This window comes from Artemia sp. Qi Xiang Cuo, chromosome 12 (assembly GCF_049724085.1).
Source record: "Artemia sp. Qi Xiang Cuo chromosome 12, ASM4972408v1, whole genome shotgun sequence".
NCBI lineage: Eukaryota > Metazoa > Arthropoda > Branchiopoda > Anostraca > Artemiidae > Artemia > Artemia sp. Qi Xiang Cuo.
This window is the reverse complement of record NC_142805.1, coordinates 28219558-28238191: the sequence shown is the minus strand read 5'-3', so window position 1 is coordinate 28238191 and position 18634 is coordinate 28219558. Positions and strand designations below refer to the sequence as shown.

At 33.8% G+C, this 18634-nt stretch overlaps 1 protein-coding gene across 4 annotated transcripts in view; it reads left to right on the top strand.

The window, feature by feature from the left end:
- Positions 1-11010, top strand: part of LOC148945963 (putative aarF domain-containing protein kinase 5) — an 80153-nt gene extending 69143 nt beyond the window's left edge. For 2 of the 4 annotated variants that reach the window (XM_089097860.1, XM_089097861.1), the window contains exons 10-12: positions 2027-2270; positions 9339-9506; positions 10849-11010. In XM_089097860.1, the coding sequence (XP_088953986.1) occupies positions 2027-2270; positions 9339-9506; positions 10849-10954 (518 nt within the window). In that variant the 3' untranslated portion in view covers positions 10955-11010. Of the gene's footprint in view, positions 1-2026; positions 2271-6902; positions 7090-9338; positions 9507-10848 lie in introns of those variants that run through there. The other 2 variants (XM_089097862.1, XM_089097863.1) reach the window with 2 other exon arrangements.
- Positions 11011-18634: the final 7624 nt, after the last annotated feature.

The following is an 18634-nucleotide window of genomic DNA, read 5'->3' as shown; positions in this document are numbered from 1 at the left end:
ATCAATACTATCGCGTTTTGGTTTGATTTTTGGTCGTTGTGTCACGACCCTTATTGGAACGTACAAATAAATTGTTGTTTTTTATTATCATACTAATTGGAAGTTAAATCTTGTACCTGGTATACATACCGAGTTTAAACCTCATTCATTTCATTTCATCTTTACTACACACCTCTCCTATTAAAACTTGCAGTTATATACCACCAAATAGAATAGGAAATCAATTATGGAATCAATCGAATAAGAGACAGAATTGGAAAATGATTAATGACCGCATGTCATCAAACAGTGCTCGTCAAAAATTAGCTACCAGTATTTCTGGGCTTCGGCGCTTCAATTCTCTTTCTCATTTTTGAATGATGCATCTTTCAGGATGATAATCCAAAGAATAGAAAATAAAAATCTCATAAAATACTACCTGTATTAATAACTGGCTTAACTTCTAGATTTTGCTCATTTTGTATGGCCGTTTCGCAGCGGCTCGTTCCTCATGACAAGTTATCTAAAACCAATTATATGTTCGAATTAATGCTTGATAAAGCCGCCATTCTTTTGTGGGGTTCTCACGGCGTCAATAAAGTCAATAAGATTTTTCACATAGTATATACCACAAACTTTGTCCCTGCTCACACAAGAATTTTTTCGTTTCGATTTCACTTTTTTTTGCAAATAATTTGAATAAATCAGACGAGGAGGTATATATAGTATATATATATATATATATATATATATATATATATATATATATATATATATATATATATATATATATATATATATATATATATATATATATATATACATATATATATATATATATATATATATATATATATATATATATATATATATATATATATATATATATATATATATATATATATATATATATATATATATATATATATATATATATATATATATATATATATATATATATATATATATATATATATATATATATATATATATATATATATATATATATACTTGAAAATTCTTTTGATTAATTAAGGGGTTTTTCTGCCGTCCCACTGTTTGCTAACAATGTTAGCTAACAGGTATTTGTTTGGACGGCAGAAACAAAACTGTTAGCTAACAGAAATAAATTCTCCAACAATATCTCCAACAGGTATTCTATTTGTTAAGGATATTCTCTAACAATGTTAGCTAACAGTTTTTAGCTGGACGACGGAAACACTTTTGGTAGGAAAATTGTTAGCTAACAGTTTCTGGTTTGGACTGCGGAAAAACCCCTTTATTGTAAATCTGTCTCAAATTAAAACTTACTTACGACTCATATGTCTATTCATTAAACTGGAAGTTGAATATATTTCCGATTTTAACGATAGCAGGCAATGCGATACGAGGCGAGATATATGCAGAAGAAGTGGGGGGGGGGGGGCTGGGCCCGAAATCCTAAAATTTCCCGAATTTATGGGTGCTTATTAATCAAATTACGATTATTATTATCATTTTTATTTTACCCCCCCCCCCCACACCCCCAATTGCGTACTTGCATGATATGGTGGTAACTCAATGAGTAAGGGTAAATTAATAAGAGTGGAAACTAAGGCTAGTGTTGAAAAAAAAACACCAATGCCATCTAGCGCTTGGCATTTCATTGCATTTTTTTCAGTGTAATAATTAGAAAAATTAACTGCATTCGTGTAATTGGTAAAATTAGTGTAGTAATAAGTGTGTGATCTTAGCTTTTGACGTAAAAATGATTAAAAAGCTTGAAGAAATGCCAAGAAACGCCGAATACTAGATAGCATTGGTGTGTTTTTGTCAATACAAGGTCTATTTTTCGCTTTTGTAAGTTAGACATACTCTTTGGTGATAACGGTTTATTAACTAAGGGGACAAGTTATTGACGTCGTGGTATCCAAGTATTTATGAAATGTTGAACTTTGAAACTCTCTTATCAGTTCCTAATGACCTCAGAATAGTAGCCTAAAGCCTAAAAAAAGAAAAAGTAATAAAATACATTGTTTTAACTTAACTGCTTTGACTTAATTTCTAGATGACTATCGCTTGTTTTGTATGGCCGTCTCTCAGCGCTTTGTTCCTCATGACAAATCTTCTAAAACCGCTGATATATTCGAATTAATGCTTGATAAAGCTGGCCCTAAAGATAGTTTCCGCACTGATTGGAATAAAATGAGCCCAGAGAAAAAGGCAGAACTGAGAGGATTCATGGAGGATATGCACGATAAAGTTCTCAGTGCCTATAAAGCTATTCCACGCCAACTTTTGCTGATTTTCAGGTTAGGCCCTTGGTTTGCATTAGTTAAATAATTAATTTATTTTTTAATTTTATTTAATTCAAACATAATTTGCCAGCCAAGAAAATTAATTTTTCAACTCATCAGAAGTAACCCAATTAGTCACTTTCATGAAAATGCTTCCTATTTATCAGGTGATATGACGTCTGGACACGGACGCTCCGTCCGCTGGACGCGGAGGGAACGCTAACTTTAGATGAATGGATTGTCAAGCTTAATAAAGCCATACAAATCAATGCCAAGTAAACTGCATACACAAAAAAGGAAAACCACAATTCATGCAAGAAAAAAAAATACGGGTGTATAAAAACACTAGAAAAATGACAAAATATTCCAAAACCTACACAGAGCTTACAAGTTTGGCGCCATAATTTGACCAAAAATCAAACTAAAGCTCTTAGGTCTTAGGATATGTATGCTGCGAATTCTAATAATAAAAATGAGCATTACCGCCTTGTAATTAATTATTAATATGACATTCCTGGGTGAATTATTGCTGTCTGATTATTTTTATGCATAGAGAAACTTTTTGATTTTAGAGTTAGTTGTGCTTTGTTTTGTTTGTTCCCCTTTTATGTACTTTCCGTAGCTACGTAAAATGTATTCTTTTTGGATGTCATATAAAAAAGAAAGAAAAAGATGCCTGGTGAATAAACGACGGCAGGAAGATGTCAAGTTTGACCTTGAATGTACTAATTAGCAGCTTGCGAATATCGGCAATAACGATTCTATTCACATATTTCAAAATCCTTATAAACATTTTGTTTAACATCCACAAAGATCCTCAACCTTGTATGAGAAAGATACTGACATTCACATAAAATATGCTCCATAGTGTTTCCATCTATCCTTCTCTAGCAATATAATATTACTTGCAAAATATTGTTTCTAGCAATATAACATGCTAGAACGCTCTAGAAAAATAGCGTTTGTGTTTGAAACTTGTCCTCTCCCTTTCAGAACCTGAGTACTATTTCTGAAAGGAAGTAAAAGCTTTTGTACAAAATTATTTTTCTAGTAAAATGACGTTTTTGTAAAATAACTTTCTTGAAAAACAACGTTTGTGTTTAAAACTGGTTCACTCGCTTTCTGAACCTTTATACTAAATAGGAAAGAAACTAAAGATTTGCTAAACCCTTGTACTAAATCTTTGAAAAATAACGTTTGTGTATGAAACTGGTCAACTCCTTTTAGAATCTTTGTACTAAATCGGAAAGAAATTAAAGATTTAATAAACCTTTGCACTAAGTCTTTGTACAAAGTAATGTTCCTAGCAAAATAATGTTTGTGTATGAAACTGGTCCACTCCCTTTCAGAGCCTTTGTCCTAAATTGGAAAGAAAGTGAAGATTTAGTAAATCTCGTATACTACATCTTTGTACAAAATGACGTTTGTAACAAAATAACAATTTTGTAAAATATCGGTACGGCAAAATAACGTTTGTGTTTGAAACTAGTCTACTCCCTTTCAGAACTTTTGTACTAAATTGGAAAGAGTTAGTAAACCTCTGTACAAAATAATGTTTCTAGCAAAATAACGTTTTCACAAAATGGCGTTCTTGCAAAATAACGTTGGTGTTTGAAACTGGTCTACTCCCTTTCAGAACTTTTGTTGAGAAGACTTAGTAAACCTCTGTACAAAATAATGTTTCTAGCAAAATAATATTTTCACAAAATGGTGTTCTTGCAAAATAACGTTGGTTTTTGAAACTGGTCTACTCCCTTTCAGAAGTTTTCTACTAAATTGGAAAGGCTTATTAAACCTCTGTACAAAATAATGTTTCTAGCAAAATAACATTTTCACAAAATGGCGTTCTTGCAAAATAACGTTTGTGTATGAAACTGGTCAACTCCCTTTTAGAATCTTTGTACTAAATCGGAAAGAAATTAAAGATTTAATAAACCTTTGCACTAAGTCTTTTTACAAAGTAATGCTTCTAGAAACTGGTCTACTCCCTTTCAGAACTTTTGTTGGGAAGACTTAGTGAACCTCTGTACAAAATAATGTTTCGTACAAAGATTCTTGATTTAGTACAAAGATTCTTTTAGAATCTTTGTACTAAATCGGAAAGAAATTAAAGATTTAATAAACCTTTGCACTATGTCTTTGTAAAAAGTAATGTTCCTAGCAAAATAATGTTTGTGTATGAAACTGGTCCACTCCCTTTCAGAGCCTTTGTCCTAAATTGGAAAGAAAGTGAAGATTTAGTAAATCTCGTATACTACATCTTTGTACAAAATGACGTTTGTAACAAAATAACAATTTTGTAAAATATCGGTACGGCAAAATAACGTTTGTGTTTGAAACTGGTCTACTCCCTTTCAGAACTTTTGTACTAAATTGGAAAGAGTTAGTAAACCTCTGTACAAAATAATGTTTCTAGAAAAATAACATTTTCACAAAATGGCGTTCTTGCAAAATAACGTTGGTGTTTGAAACTGGTCTACTCCCTTTCAGAACTTTTGTACTAAATTGGAAAGAGTTAGTAAACCTCTGTACAAAATAATGTTTCTTGCAAAATAACATTTTCAAAAAATGGCGCTCTTGCAAAATAACGTTGGTGTTTGAAACTGGTCTACTCCCTTTCAGAACTTTTGTTGGGAAGACTTAGTAAACCTCTGTACAAAATAATGTTTCTAGCAAAATAATATTTTCACAAAATGAAGTTCTTGCAAAATAACGTTGGTTTTTGAAACTGGTCTACTCCCTTTCAGAACTTTTCTACTAAATTGGAAAGGCTTATTAAACCTCTGTACAAAATAATGTTTCTAGCAAAATAACATTTTCACAAAATGGTGTTCTTACAAAATAACGTTGGTGTTTGAAACTGGTCTACTCCCTTTCAGAACTTTTGTACTAAATTGGAAAGAGTTAGTAAACCTCTGTACAAAATAATGTTTCTAGCAAAATAACATTTTCACAAAATGGCGTTCTTGCAAAATATCGTTGGTGTTTGAAACTGGTCTACTCCCTTTCAGAACTTTTCTACTAAATTGGAAAGGCTTATTAAACCTCTGTACAAAATAATGTTTCTAGCAAAATAATATTTTCACAAAATGGCGTTCTTGCAAAATAACGTTGGTGTTTGAAATTGGTCTACTCCCTTTCAGATCCTTTCTGCGAAATTTGAAAGACTTAGTAAACCTCTGTACAAAATAATGTTTCTAGCAAAATAATATTTTCACAAAATGGCGTTCTTGCAAAATAACGGTGGTGTTTGAAACTCCCTTTCAGAACCTTTGTACTAAATCGGAAAGAAAGATGATTTGCCTGGATTTGGAACAAACCTGTACTGTTTTAGATTTGAATTTGAATCAAAGTGTATTGAGCTTTAAAAGTGACTTGGAGTTGGTAGCGGAAAGCTCTCTTTGGTCAACTTTTACCGACTTTAGGTTAGGTGTTTGGTTTGAAAAATTGTTGTTTGTGGAATGTATCAAATAGGGGGGAATTAAACTATAGAGTGAACATAAAAAACCTTCTTTTTATTTAATTCGTCTTTCTTAATTATTCTCTTGTGTTTTTTATGTTTTTATTCGTTTACATTACTTTATTCTGTCTGTATTTGCTCTTTTATGTTTTTTTTTATCGTTTCGATGCTATTTAGTAGTATTTTAAGTGTTGAATTTATTCAGCGAAGAAGAAATAAACTGACTTCTGTTTATATGTATTTTTCTCTAACTCATTAATCCTTTTATTTATTAACCCTCCTTTTTTTCGCTCTCTTGACATGGTGGATTTGAATTGTGATTTTTAATATATTTTGAATTTTCGTTCAAACTTCTTTTACCAGGCGTCTACCAAATCTCAAATAGACGCCCCACATTTTCCAGAGAGAAGAGGGGATAAGCATGTAAGAAACTTTTGCAAGGGAGAGGAATTTGGCTTGAAAACAAAACAGAATCTACTTAAGAAATGTGTCTTTTTTTCAAAATATTGTAAAAATTTGCCGGTATTTCGTCTTTCAGAGGAGAGAGGCCAATCTTTTAGTCCGACCCCTTCCTTTCCCTCGACGTCCGGGTACCCATGAAATTGCAGAATGCAGTGTTAGGGTGTTTTTGTAATCTTTATTGGAAACTCATAATGTAGCTACATGAAATCACTAGACACCAAATTTCAACCATCAAATCACAAATCTTTTCAGACCTTAATACCAATCTCAGGACAAGAATACACACCCCTGTTGGAATCATCTAACATCATGTTGTCCATGGCAAAAAAGATAGTAAAATTAATTCCAAGTGAACTGCATTGGGTCTTGCCGAAGGGTTTATAGATTTGAATATAAAATCTGAACATACAATTAAATGCCTTAAAAGAGACTTGGTGGGGTTTTACTGTTGTTTGAACCACATCGCTATTGATTTTATCAGTGATGCCTTTTATATTGGGTTAGTACAATTCCTAGTAAAATTAATTTTTACGTCCCACAAATGACAAGATCATTTGTAACGAGAAGCACCATGCACCTACTCTTCTTTTAAGTAAACAATAAGATACAATTATATTAGTAATAAGTAATAAAAGTAATATACTAATAAAAAAATGGAGTTGAATAAAATAAGGTTTATTATATAATAACCTTATATAATAACCTTAATAAAATATCTCTTTTAGATCATAACATATTTGCTGAAATGCTTCTGCAACGACCACTTCCATCTTCTACCAGAGTAGTTAGTAGCTTGCATGATGTCCTCTCTTCTACTGAAATTATTTATATGGAGGAGATGGCGAAACAAAGATTTGACCACATAACGAAAGCCTTAAAAACTATGCCACGGACTATGATCCTTGTTCTTCGGTAATAAGTCATTTCATATTGCTGCTATGTCAATTGAGATTTTCTTGTGTTGGGGGGGGGGGGGGCTAAACGGTCATTTATGTAAAAGCTATGAATTGATTTAAAATAGATACAGCCGTATTCAACGAAAAACTAATCCTATGTTTTATATTTACCCTACATTTATATGAGTTACCTACCTAATTTAATTTGATTACATATGCAAAAAGTCGGAAAAAGGTATGCAAACCAAATTCGCTTTAATATGGAAAACTACCCCCACCACCCCTATAATTCCCATCTGGAAGATTTCTTCACATTCAAAATAACAATATTATTTTAAATTTGAAAAGTATTAAGTTGAATAGCATATTAAAGAAACTCTTAAATATCAAAGTTATTCGGCACAAAAAGTATTAGGAGAGCCAGAGGGGGGAGGGGGGGATTTATATATAAAACCTTTGCAAGAGTGTACTCAACAACTTTATTACACACATTCGATTTTATCTATCTAGGTAGGGAACTTATCTAGCCAGTCATATTGCTATAATGAAGAATCGTGAAATGAGGAATTTTTGTTTGGAAATTTGGAAAGACGATTTGCTTGCGTGTTACTTAAAAAAATTCCGAACAGTAATCAAGTTATGTCATCAATAATCAAGCTATGTAAAACATAATTCAGTGCTTTGTATCTTGTTCATCTGTTCGTACTCATTTACTATAAAAGGAAAAATGCAGAAATTGTTATTTTTAGGACCTGATAATATTTCATTATCATTATCATTAGTTAACTAATTTGTATGAGGTAGCCAAAACAGCAGGGTACTATTTTGGAGTTTGATAATTTTACACATCTGCTATGTCTTTTGCTACTTTTTTAAAACTTGAATTTTTTGACTCGTTTTCTTTTCTGCTCTAAGCAATTCAAATATGAGAATCAACTAATGAGCTTCAAATAATTTGAGAAGAATACAATTTCATGAATTAAATTTATGGTTTTAATATAACCTTTAAAATAAAAGTCTCCCAAAGCTACTATCATTCATCAAATCTTTTATGGTAAATAGATCTTTCATTGTTCAGACTGGTGCAGCTTCTTTTCTAAAACTCCAATAGCCAAAGGGCTCCATAGGGTGCAGTCCTGAGTTACCTTTATATATTATTCTCTATATTCCTGAGACACGAGCCTTCGTGAACGATGTTGCGGAAAACAGGAAATACCTTCGAGACTGCATAGTCAAAGCTACAAAGCTCACTCTTCCTGTTTGAAAAATCTACTCAAAAATCCTGTTTATCCATTCTGCCTACCGAATCTGTTGTAATACAATTTCACCACAAGCACAAAACGGCTTATGCAAAGCTAACGCTAAATTGTATCACAATCCCTTAGGCTAACCACATAAATTACCTTGGCCTCAAACTTGACCACAAACATAATATGTTTATCCATATTCCAAATATAATTTAGAAATAATCCCCATCCCCGTACTGCAGATCCTGCAATATCAGATGACACCCTTGACCACTGCCTATTTGAACATAATATGCTAACACCTGCCTAGCGTACCCTTCAAAATAAAGTGTTAAAAGTACTTCAAAGACCACAAACTTCGCATCAGTTGAAAGCCTGACTTTTTTTTTTTTATAAGTGAAGTTTTTTTTTTTTATAAGTAAAGTAAAATTATGCCACAAGTAGTGGCGATGAAGTTATAAGATAAGATGTAAGTCAGTGAGTGGGGTTGAGCTGTGAATGAGGTAGTGATAATAAAATAAAATGATAAGATGTAAGTTAAAGTAAGAGAGGTTGAGTTGTGAATGTGAAGCGTGAGTGAGTAGTGAAGGTGTCAGCGAGGTAACGATGATAGGATAAAGTGATAAGATGAACGTTAAAGGAAGCGGTATTGAGTTGGGAGTAGATGAGGTGTGAATGGGTAAGTGATGATAAAATGTAAGTTTAAGTGAGCGGGGTTAAGTTGTGAGTAATGAAGTGTTGGTAACTAATGAAGGTGTGGGTGAGGTAGTGGTGATAAGGTATTGTAATAAGATAAGATGTAAGTTAAAGTGAGCGGGGTTGAGTTGTGAGCAGTGAAGGTTTGAGTAAGGTAGTCGTAATAAAATGTTTTTAAAGGGATCGTTCGGGTTAAGTCGTGAGAAAAACAAAATCTGATTGGTCGTTGCTGTAATGGGTTAGGAGAATGTGAAGCTATTCACTTGACAGCTCCTTTGGTAAATTTTGAATCTTCTTCAGTTTTATATTTCTTTCCTTTCAGGAATATAAATACTGTTAGAGCCATAACCAAGGATCATGGGGGTCCTGTAGATAGATACCGACTAATGGCTCGTAGTGCTACCAGAGGGGCTTTTGTCGAAGAAAACGCGCCCATACTTCAAAAACTAAGAGGCTATTGGCAGCAGTTTGTCTTTGACTGGAAAATTATGTAAGCACCTGTTATTTTTACCGTCTGCCTGATTTTTTTTTCCTATTCTCCTCGCTCTCTCTCGCTTGACATATGTAATTTCAGATTCTCCAACCTTTTAATGTAATTTTCTGCCCCATCTGTGAAAAACCCTGAATATGTTTGAAAAACCCTGAATATGATATGTTTGAAGTGAAGCTCTCCGTTTGTGAGCCTATCCGTTTTCAATCAGCGATTGATATTATAATTTTGCTCTTCATTGTGAAGTCTTATTATTTCTAATCAACACCATCGACTTTTCCTGTCTTCAAGATTATGCTTAAAGACATATGACTTGATCAGAATCAAATCGTAGCTTCAAGCTTTTGATTTTCAAAGAATTCATAAAATCAAATAAATTTTTTTTTAAATAATTATTGGCCACCCATGTATTTATATATATTCTAAAATCCAGTTTGCAAAATTACTATATTTAAGGATCGTCATTTATATTTGGAGAACCATTTTGATTCTCTGATTAAGTTTCCCCTATCTTATGCACAGATTGAGACATCAATCTTATTTTTAAGGTTTAGACTTAAAAGTTCTTTTTTAAGGTGTAGACTTAAGATGTGTTTCAATTTTTTTCTGTTAAACGCCGAATGGAAACGCGGCTTTTGAATCCTCACTAACACTCACTTAACAAACCTCACTTAACTGTCGGGGTAGTGTGCAAATCGAGACATCAACTTTTTAAATTGTATCTTTAAGTCTCGTTTCCAATATGTCCGTAAAGCGCCAAATAGATACGCAGCTTTAATTCTTTTGGAGGAGAGTAGGTTGTGTGTAACCCCTGGGAGATATCTAAAGATTTTTGGGATATTTGACGCTCGTTTGCTGCTGGGCGCCGTCAGGGAGGGTGTCAATCACGCTTTGGTACCACAGCATTCTGGTAACAGGTGTGATACCTTAGTCATCACAATTTTTTTAGTTTACTTATATTTTTCTTTATTAGAGTATTCTCTAGTACGAGAGTCTATACTGTTTATCATTTTGTTCGATATTTGCCCTTGTTATTCAGGGCCATGCCTATTCTGTTGATATTATTTTGGCTCTCTGCTGCTTTTTCTTGGTCCTGAGGTCAATATACGAGGTATTTCTCTTCTTGTACCATTAAAATCGTATAAATCTTTTACAATCTTAAAACAGTTACAAGAAACAACAGTAAAAGTATATGAAAACTTAATGGAGGTGTGAAGTAATAACTAGATTAGTTAGATTCAAAACAAAAATAAAAGTTGAACTCTCCGATGGGAAAAATCTAATACACATCATCATTTTTTCTTCTTGAAATCACTTTGTATTACATATACTTATATTTCAGCTCTGACAACATAGTCTTAGCAGCAACTCACTGGTATTTCAAGTTTTTGTATTTGATTGGCAGAGCTCCAGACCTTTCTGAAATCACTGAAGGATTCCGAAGTTAAACCATTGCTTATGTTTTTTGTAGAAACATTAATATATTGTTAATAAATTTGTCATTTTCAAAGCAGCCTTACCGCTCTGTTTCTAATTTTGTAATAGACAGTGAAAACATATATATTCGTATGTCCCCCCCCCCCCCAGAAAAGGAAAAAACACCCAAGACCAGCTTACTTAGTCCCATTTTTACGAAATTTGGTCCTATTTTTGCGAAGTTTTCGAATGAAAAGATTAAGTGCTACTACAGAAAGTTGCGCAATTTATATGAAATATAGCTAAACATATGAAATAAATTATAATCTCGTTATTCATGAAATTTGATATATCTATCTGAATTGGAAATAAGCATTAATGAAGAGATTCTAAGCTCAACAAAATACTCAAGTATCTAGAGCATGGGTTAACAACCCATCACCTGCGGGTCTCCTAGTGATCATTTGCTGATTACAAGTATTCCACTAGCTTCGAAAAAAACATTATATCAAAAGTAAATTTTAAATATTTTGAGAATAAAAAATGAAAATGTATATTAAAAACATAATTTTAGTTCGACTACGTGAAACGTGCATTCGATGATATGTTAAACGTTTAGTAACGAAATAAGTTTTTAAGGGTTTTGTTGTCAACAATGAACCGACATCTGCCAGCTTTGCTACAGCTCTTTGCATTGGTACAAACTAACAACAAAAACAAGAAGAACAATAGAGGAATTCTTATCGTAACACAGCGAAGATAATTTTAATGAATATTTCGGCCCTATGTCCAAGGGCCGTCCTCAGCAAGATTGAAAATATATAAAAGAAGAAAGACTCACAACAACATGCGACAAATAAAACTAAAATGCGAAATTTTTCAAAACAGTCCTAGCATCCTTACTTCAGCGAAGTTCAACCAGGACAGATAAAAAAAAGTGAGGTAAAACAAGCCAATTCATTGAAATAAAAGAAAAATAATTTAAAAACACGTTCTTATTGCTAATCCAGCCTTTTTGGCAGCTAACCTCAAAGGTCTTTTTGTCACCGGTTCTATGTTAATGTCTATTGGTTTTTTAAAACATTTTGTTAGACCGTTTTTAATTAAATTTGTGTTTAGAGCATTTAGTGTATATTCCCCCAAGTTCCTATTTAAGGAAATATTATTATTAATCCTAAGTCTGATTTCAATTGCTTCTCGAACTACCTGTTTTATGCCTAGGTCATTGCTAATAAGGGATTCATCAAAAAGTATTTTGTGGCTAGGATTTTCAAATACGTGGCTGCCTAAAGCAGAATCAAATGAAACAGTAGCAATATTCGAATTTAGAGCTTTGGCAACATCATCTTTATACTGTTGTATGCGCTTTTCTAAATTCTGGTGTGTTCTACCTCCATAGTATTTGCTACAGTCGCATGGTGTTTGATAGACCCCTCTTTGGCGAGTAACTGTTTTTTTTTTTTTTTTAACAGAATTTAGGAAATTTATGATTTTGAAATTATTGATAAATATTACATATAGATTATTTTGTGAGCAAACTTTTTTAAGATTTGCAGTGATTTTTGGGATGTAAGGGAGGTAAATTATGTTTGAGGGCTTGTCGGGAATCTCACATGGTAAAATACCATTAATTTTACGGGAGTGTCTTTTCAGTCTACGGTTAATTAAAGTATTAATAAATAAAGTAAGATATTCTAAAAAGTATGTCCCTGATAAAGTTTAGTTCTGCTGTGATGTGAGAGTCAGAACAAATGTTTAGGGCACGATCGACAGGAGAAATTACGACGGCTCTTAACTTATGGGGGGTGGTTTCGTTTAAAATGTAAACATCTATTGTTTTGTGTTGGTTTTCTATAAATAGTAAAATTGAGTTTATCTAAGCTACGAATAATTGACAAATCTAGGAATGAGATTGTATTTTCGATTTCAATTTCTAAAATAAACTGTAAATTTCTATCGTATGTATTAAGGTGATCTAAAAAACCCTAAGTTCATTTTCCCCATAATTCCAAAGTGAAATTACGTCATCCATGTAACGTCCCCAAAAGATATGTTTCAAGAAATACGAATCCAACGCCCAATTTTCAATATGTTCCACATAATATTTGCCAGTAACCCGGAGAGGAGCGCGCCCATCGATAAACTATTAATTTGCTGGTTTAAAGAATTAAGGAATTGGAAATACATTGAGTACTTGTTACAGAGTTTAATCAAGGTCATTAAGGCCTCGCAATCTATTCCTGCTGCTGAAGCTTCTATTAAATGATAATTTTCGTTTATTTTATTTTCTAATAATTGTTCAGATACTGCTACATTAACATTTGTGGTAGCCGGCGTTTACCCCTCCCCCCCCCCGCGGAACATACTCCCTCGGAAAATAACCCCCCCCCAGAAAACACCCCCCGCGGAAAAAAACCTTCGTGGAAAATAAGGCTTTCCAAATTTGAGAATTTTATTTGAGTTTTTTTTTTATTTCCGTAGGGGGAAGGAATCTTGGTACTTGTGTATTATGCGCCACTCACTCAAGTTTACGCTGTGTTTATTCGTTTACAAACCGGTTTCTTTGTTAGTTACTCTCATCTTAGCATGAGACAAGACAAAGACAAGTGACAGAATAGATGGTAAATATATAATTTGGGCTACATATTTGCACATAGGGGGGGGGGGGGGTAAAGTGTTGGGACAGTTTGAAGTCAGAAAACAGTTTCTTCTAGGTATTACCACTAAAAAATTACAGAAGAATAGCGAGGTATCTGGATTTTTTTTAACTTAAAAAAAAAAAAATCCAAGTATAAAGTAAATATAATGTTTCATTTTATTATTTTTTCCAAGTGTTAAGTGTTTTTTTTTTTCCAATTACCGATTTTACAAGTAATAAGTAATGTTATTAGGTTAATGTAGTGTTTCATTTAAGTGTTTTATGATGATTGCTGATCAAAGTTTATGTTATTTGTGCCTTTCATTTATGTTATTTTACTGTGTTCATGTCCGTATAGTTCGGCTTTAAAATACACTTCTCTATCTATCTATCTATCTAATATGCAGAATAATTGTACCAAACACATTTTGCATGCAGACCCGCTATACTTATCCCCCCCTAATATACAAATCTATAGCCCAAATTTATTTCTAAAGTAACGAAAAAATTGATGTGTTCTGGAATTTTAGTACCAAAATTCGGTCCCCCTACCAAAATAAAAAAAAAAAAACTCAAATAAATTCTCTAATTTGGAAAGCCTTAATTTCCACGGGGGGGGGAGGGTATTTTCCGGAGGGAGGATCGCCGGGGGGGGGGGGGGTAAACGCCTTGAACCAATATTTGTATACATTCAAACAATGCCAAAACAAATTGCCGCCTTACTGAAAACTATATGAGTCTTGAACAGTATTGGAAAGTATAAACAAAATCAAATTGAATATTATATATATAATGATATTAATTGCTGAAAGATCCATCAGTTGAAGATTTTTTTTCCCTGTAATTTTTATTTTCATTTTCAATGCTGTAAGAACTGGAAAAGAATAAATTTGTAATATACGAGTAATTCGTTTTCGGTGAAGCGCCAATGACGCAGATAGCTTTAGGTTTTTACGGTTAAAGAAGGGGGCAGTATCCAAATTTTGTTTGTAGTGAAACTATATTTGTCTTGACCAATATTGGAGAACTAATAAATTAAACTGAATATTTTATGTATAATGATATTAATTGCTAAAAGCTCATCAGTTCAAAATTTTAATGTAATTTTAATATTTATCTTCAATATTCATTTATACTTTAATAGCAAACTATTTTTTTTTCGTTTTAACCTTAATTTTCATATTCAATCTAAGCATTACTCGCTTTAAGATCTATTTGTTCATTTATATTATTACTTGTTGTATGCTTTTTGCTATGATTGTTTATTTAATTTCTGTTCGTTTTGGGTTTCATTTATTCTTTAATAGTGATTTCTGGTCGTTTTAAGTTGGAATTTTAACAGGTATTTGTATCTCCTGAGCTTAAGTTTGAAATGGCCTTTGCTTTTCTTTGAAAAACTTATTTTTCCGAAAGTTTTTTTTTAATTAATTTTTGTTCGATTTTGATTGCAAAAAGTTTCAAGTTTTTATGGCATGGGGGGGGGGGGGGGGGGTTACTTAATGTCAGATTATTTTTGACTTTAAAAAACGGATCTAGAACTTTCAATTGAAATCGAATGAGGCTTTTTTAAAAGTCTATACGAATACCTCTTTGATAAAAACCTTATATATGAACAATAGACAGCTTGCATAACTTGTGGACAGCGATTGACAACAATGAATGGATTGAAAAAATATCAGGTTTAATTAGCGCAATCTTGCGTTAATTAAGTTAATTACATTACTTTAGACTACGTTAGGGGGGGGGGCCTCGCCCCTCCCCTGGATCCGCCACTGCCTTACACTCTCCGTTTCCTTCCTTGTTAGGGAGAAGAGCAGATGCCTAATAGGTGTGTGTTAATACCAAAACATTCTAACTCTCATTCGGCCTTCAGGTATAAACAGAATTAGTTCAAAGGAAGGGGTGGGGAATAAGGGCGTGGGGGGGTTATTTGCACTTCGATCAATTTTGACTCTTAAGAGCTGGACTAGAACTTCCAATTTCCAATCAAATGAGCCCTCTCTGAAGTTTATACGAGAATCCCTTCCTGCCCCCGGGCCCTGGGGGGTTTTGTCGACGCCAGAGTTTTGTTACTTAACCTTTCAGCTATTTTAACAAAATGGTATTTTTAACCCTTGCATATAAAGCAGCTCTGGAGAGAAAATAATAAAAAATATTGAAGCCATAAAAGGTTTATTCATTTATTTATGTTTGCACCGGTTATCTTTATGTTTGTAAGATAGTTAATTTTAATTTCTGTTCGTTCGGGAAAAATAAAATCATTTTATATGGAAGCAAAATCTACAAACAGAAAAAAATTCTTTTAGTATCTAGAAAGAATTATATAATCGTTGCAGTATATAGCGCTATCCTCCTATTTGCGCAACAAATGGGAGGAGGGGGTCTATCTCAAAATTTTTATCTGATGCGTTTAGGGCGTGGAGGAGGGGGGGGGGGCTGGTTGCCATCCAATCTCTTTTGACTCTTAAAAAGTGAACAAAAACTTTCAATTTCCAATCAAATGAGCCCTCTCTAAAGTTTATGCTAGCATCCCTTCAATACGAAATAAGATGAAGGATTCAGAGAATCCTTAAATTACAACCCTTGCCCTGAGGGCTCTGGGGGAGTGGTCATCCTCAAAGACCTAATTTCCAGAACTTAAAACTACCTTCAAGAAAATGGCTGTCTCAAAATTTTGATTGGATGTGCTTGGGGAAAAGGTGGGTGTGAGACGGGGGTTTGTTGCCATAAAATAAATTTCGACTATTAAAAAGGGCACTAGCCCTTTGAATTTTCAATCAAATGAGCCTTTTTTGAAGTTTCTACGAAACCACCTTCTATAAAAACCTTAAATGCCCCCAGGGTATAACTTAAACCCTTGCCTTGAGGGTTGTGGGGGAGTGTCCTCCTCAAAAAAATATTTTCTATGTGAAAATCAACTACGCTGAACAAAATGGCTGTCTCAAAATTTTGATTGGATGTGTTTGGGGGAATGCAGGGCGTGGGAGGGGGCTTGTTGCTCTCCAATCACTTTCTACTATTAAAAAGGGCACTAGCCCTTTAAATTTCCAATCGAATGAGCCCTTTTTCACGTTTCTACTACAAAGCTTCTACGCTGAACAAAATGGCTGTCTCAAAATTTTGATTGGATGTGTTTGGAGAAATGATGGGCGTGGGGGGGGGGGGGGGCTCGTTACCCTTCAATCGCTTTTGACTATTAAAAAGAGCACTAGCCCTTTGAATTTCCAATCCAATGAGCCTTTTTAGAAGTTTCTACGACAATGCCTTCTATAAAAACCTTATATGCCCCCAGGCCATAACTTAAAACTCTTGCCCTAAGGGTTGTCGGGGAGCGTCCTCCTCAAAAACATGTTTTCTATCTGGAAATCAACTACGCTGAACAAAATGGCTACCTCAAAATTTTGATGGGATGTTTTTGGGGGAATGACGGGCGTGGGGGGTGGGGGGCGAGTAGCCCTCCAATCAATTTCGAAAAATAAAAAGTGCAATAGCACAATAAATGTCCATTCAAAAGAGTCTGTTTTGAGGTTTCTACGAGAACGCTTTCTATAACCACCGTATATGACCTTAGGGCTTAACTTAAAAACCTTGCTCCGTGGATTGTTGGCGATGGCCTTCCTCAAAGATATATTTTCTATCTGAAAATCAACTACGCTGAACAAAATGGCTATCTAAAAATTTTGATTGGAGGGGTCTGGGGGAATGATGCGCGTGGGGGGGGGCTAGTTGCCCTTGTTTCTGCTAAAATAAACTAAAATAACTTTACACAAGAGATAACCATTCACAAGCTATGGGACTCACAGACACATATTTGTTAGTGGGACGATATTAAGGGGTCGGGTTTGATGCTAGGGGGCGGACAGGGTTGGGTGTATAAAACCTTTACATTGGAGCACTGTTTTCACGAAACTCAGTGCATCTATACACAACTAGCAGCGCATCCACAAGATCCAGGATCAAACATGCCCTATTTTCTTCATAAGAAAACCTTATATGTCACTGTATTTTTTTTGCCTTAGAAATATTTTGAACTAAAATAGCTATTCCAAAGGAGATCTGGTCCATTTGAGGAAAAAAGATGTAAGGGGAGGAGGTTGCCCTCTCAAAACTTTTGACTCTTAAAAGGGTACGTAATAACTAGTCGAATGAGGTGTTTTTTTGAAAATGAAGAGTTCTTAGAAGAAGGCCCAATAAAACATTAAAGCCTAATGGTCTTTATGACCTTTGGTTTTCTATGGTCTAAAACTTAGTAACAGAAAAAAATTAATTAAAAAAACTAAAATAACTTTACATAAGAGATAACCATTCACAAGCATTATATAGAGCTATCCTCCCATTTGTACTACAAATGTGAGGATATCAGGGGGCCGGGTTTAGTGTTAAGGGGTGGGTGGACGGGGTTGGCTGTGCAACACCTTCCAGTAGTTGGCCCTGTTTTTACTGATCTTAATGCAAAACTAAAAACAATACAACATCGAAACCTTATTGCCTTTATGGCAATAAGGAAATCCTTTTATATGGAGGCAAAATCTACTAACAGAAAAAATTCTTTTAGTATTTAGAAATAATTATATAATCGTTCCAGTATATAAACCTATCCTCCAATTTGCGCTGCAAATGGCAGGATATTAGGTGGTCAGGTTCAGGTTTAATGCTAAGGGGTGGGCGGGCAGGGCTGGCTGTGTGCAACAAAATGAGAAGTTTTTAGAAGAAGGCCCAATAAAACATTAAAGTCTTATGGTCTTTATGACCTTTGGTTTTCTATTGTCTAAAACTTAGTAACAGAAAAAAATTAATTAAAATAAACTAAAATAACTTTACAAAAGAGATAACCATTAGCAAGCAGTATATAGAGCTATCCTCCCATTTGCGCAACAAATGGGAGGAGCGGGGTCGGGTTTAGTGCAAAGGGGTGGGCGGACGGGACTGGCTGTGCAAAACCTTCTAGCTGGTGGTCCTGTTTTCACTGATCTTATTGCACAACTAAAAAAAAATAATAAAACATCGAAACCTTATTGCCTTTATGGCAATGAAGAAATCCTTTTATATGGAAGCAAAATCTACAAACAAAAAA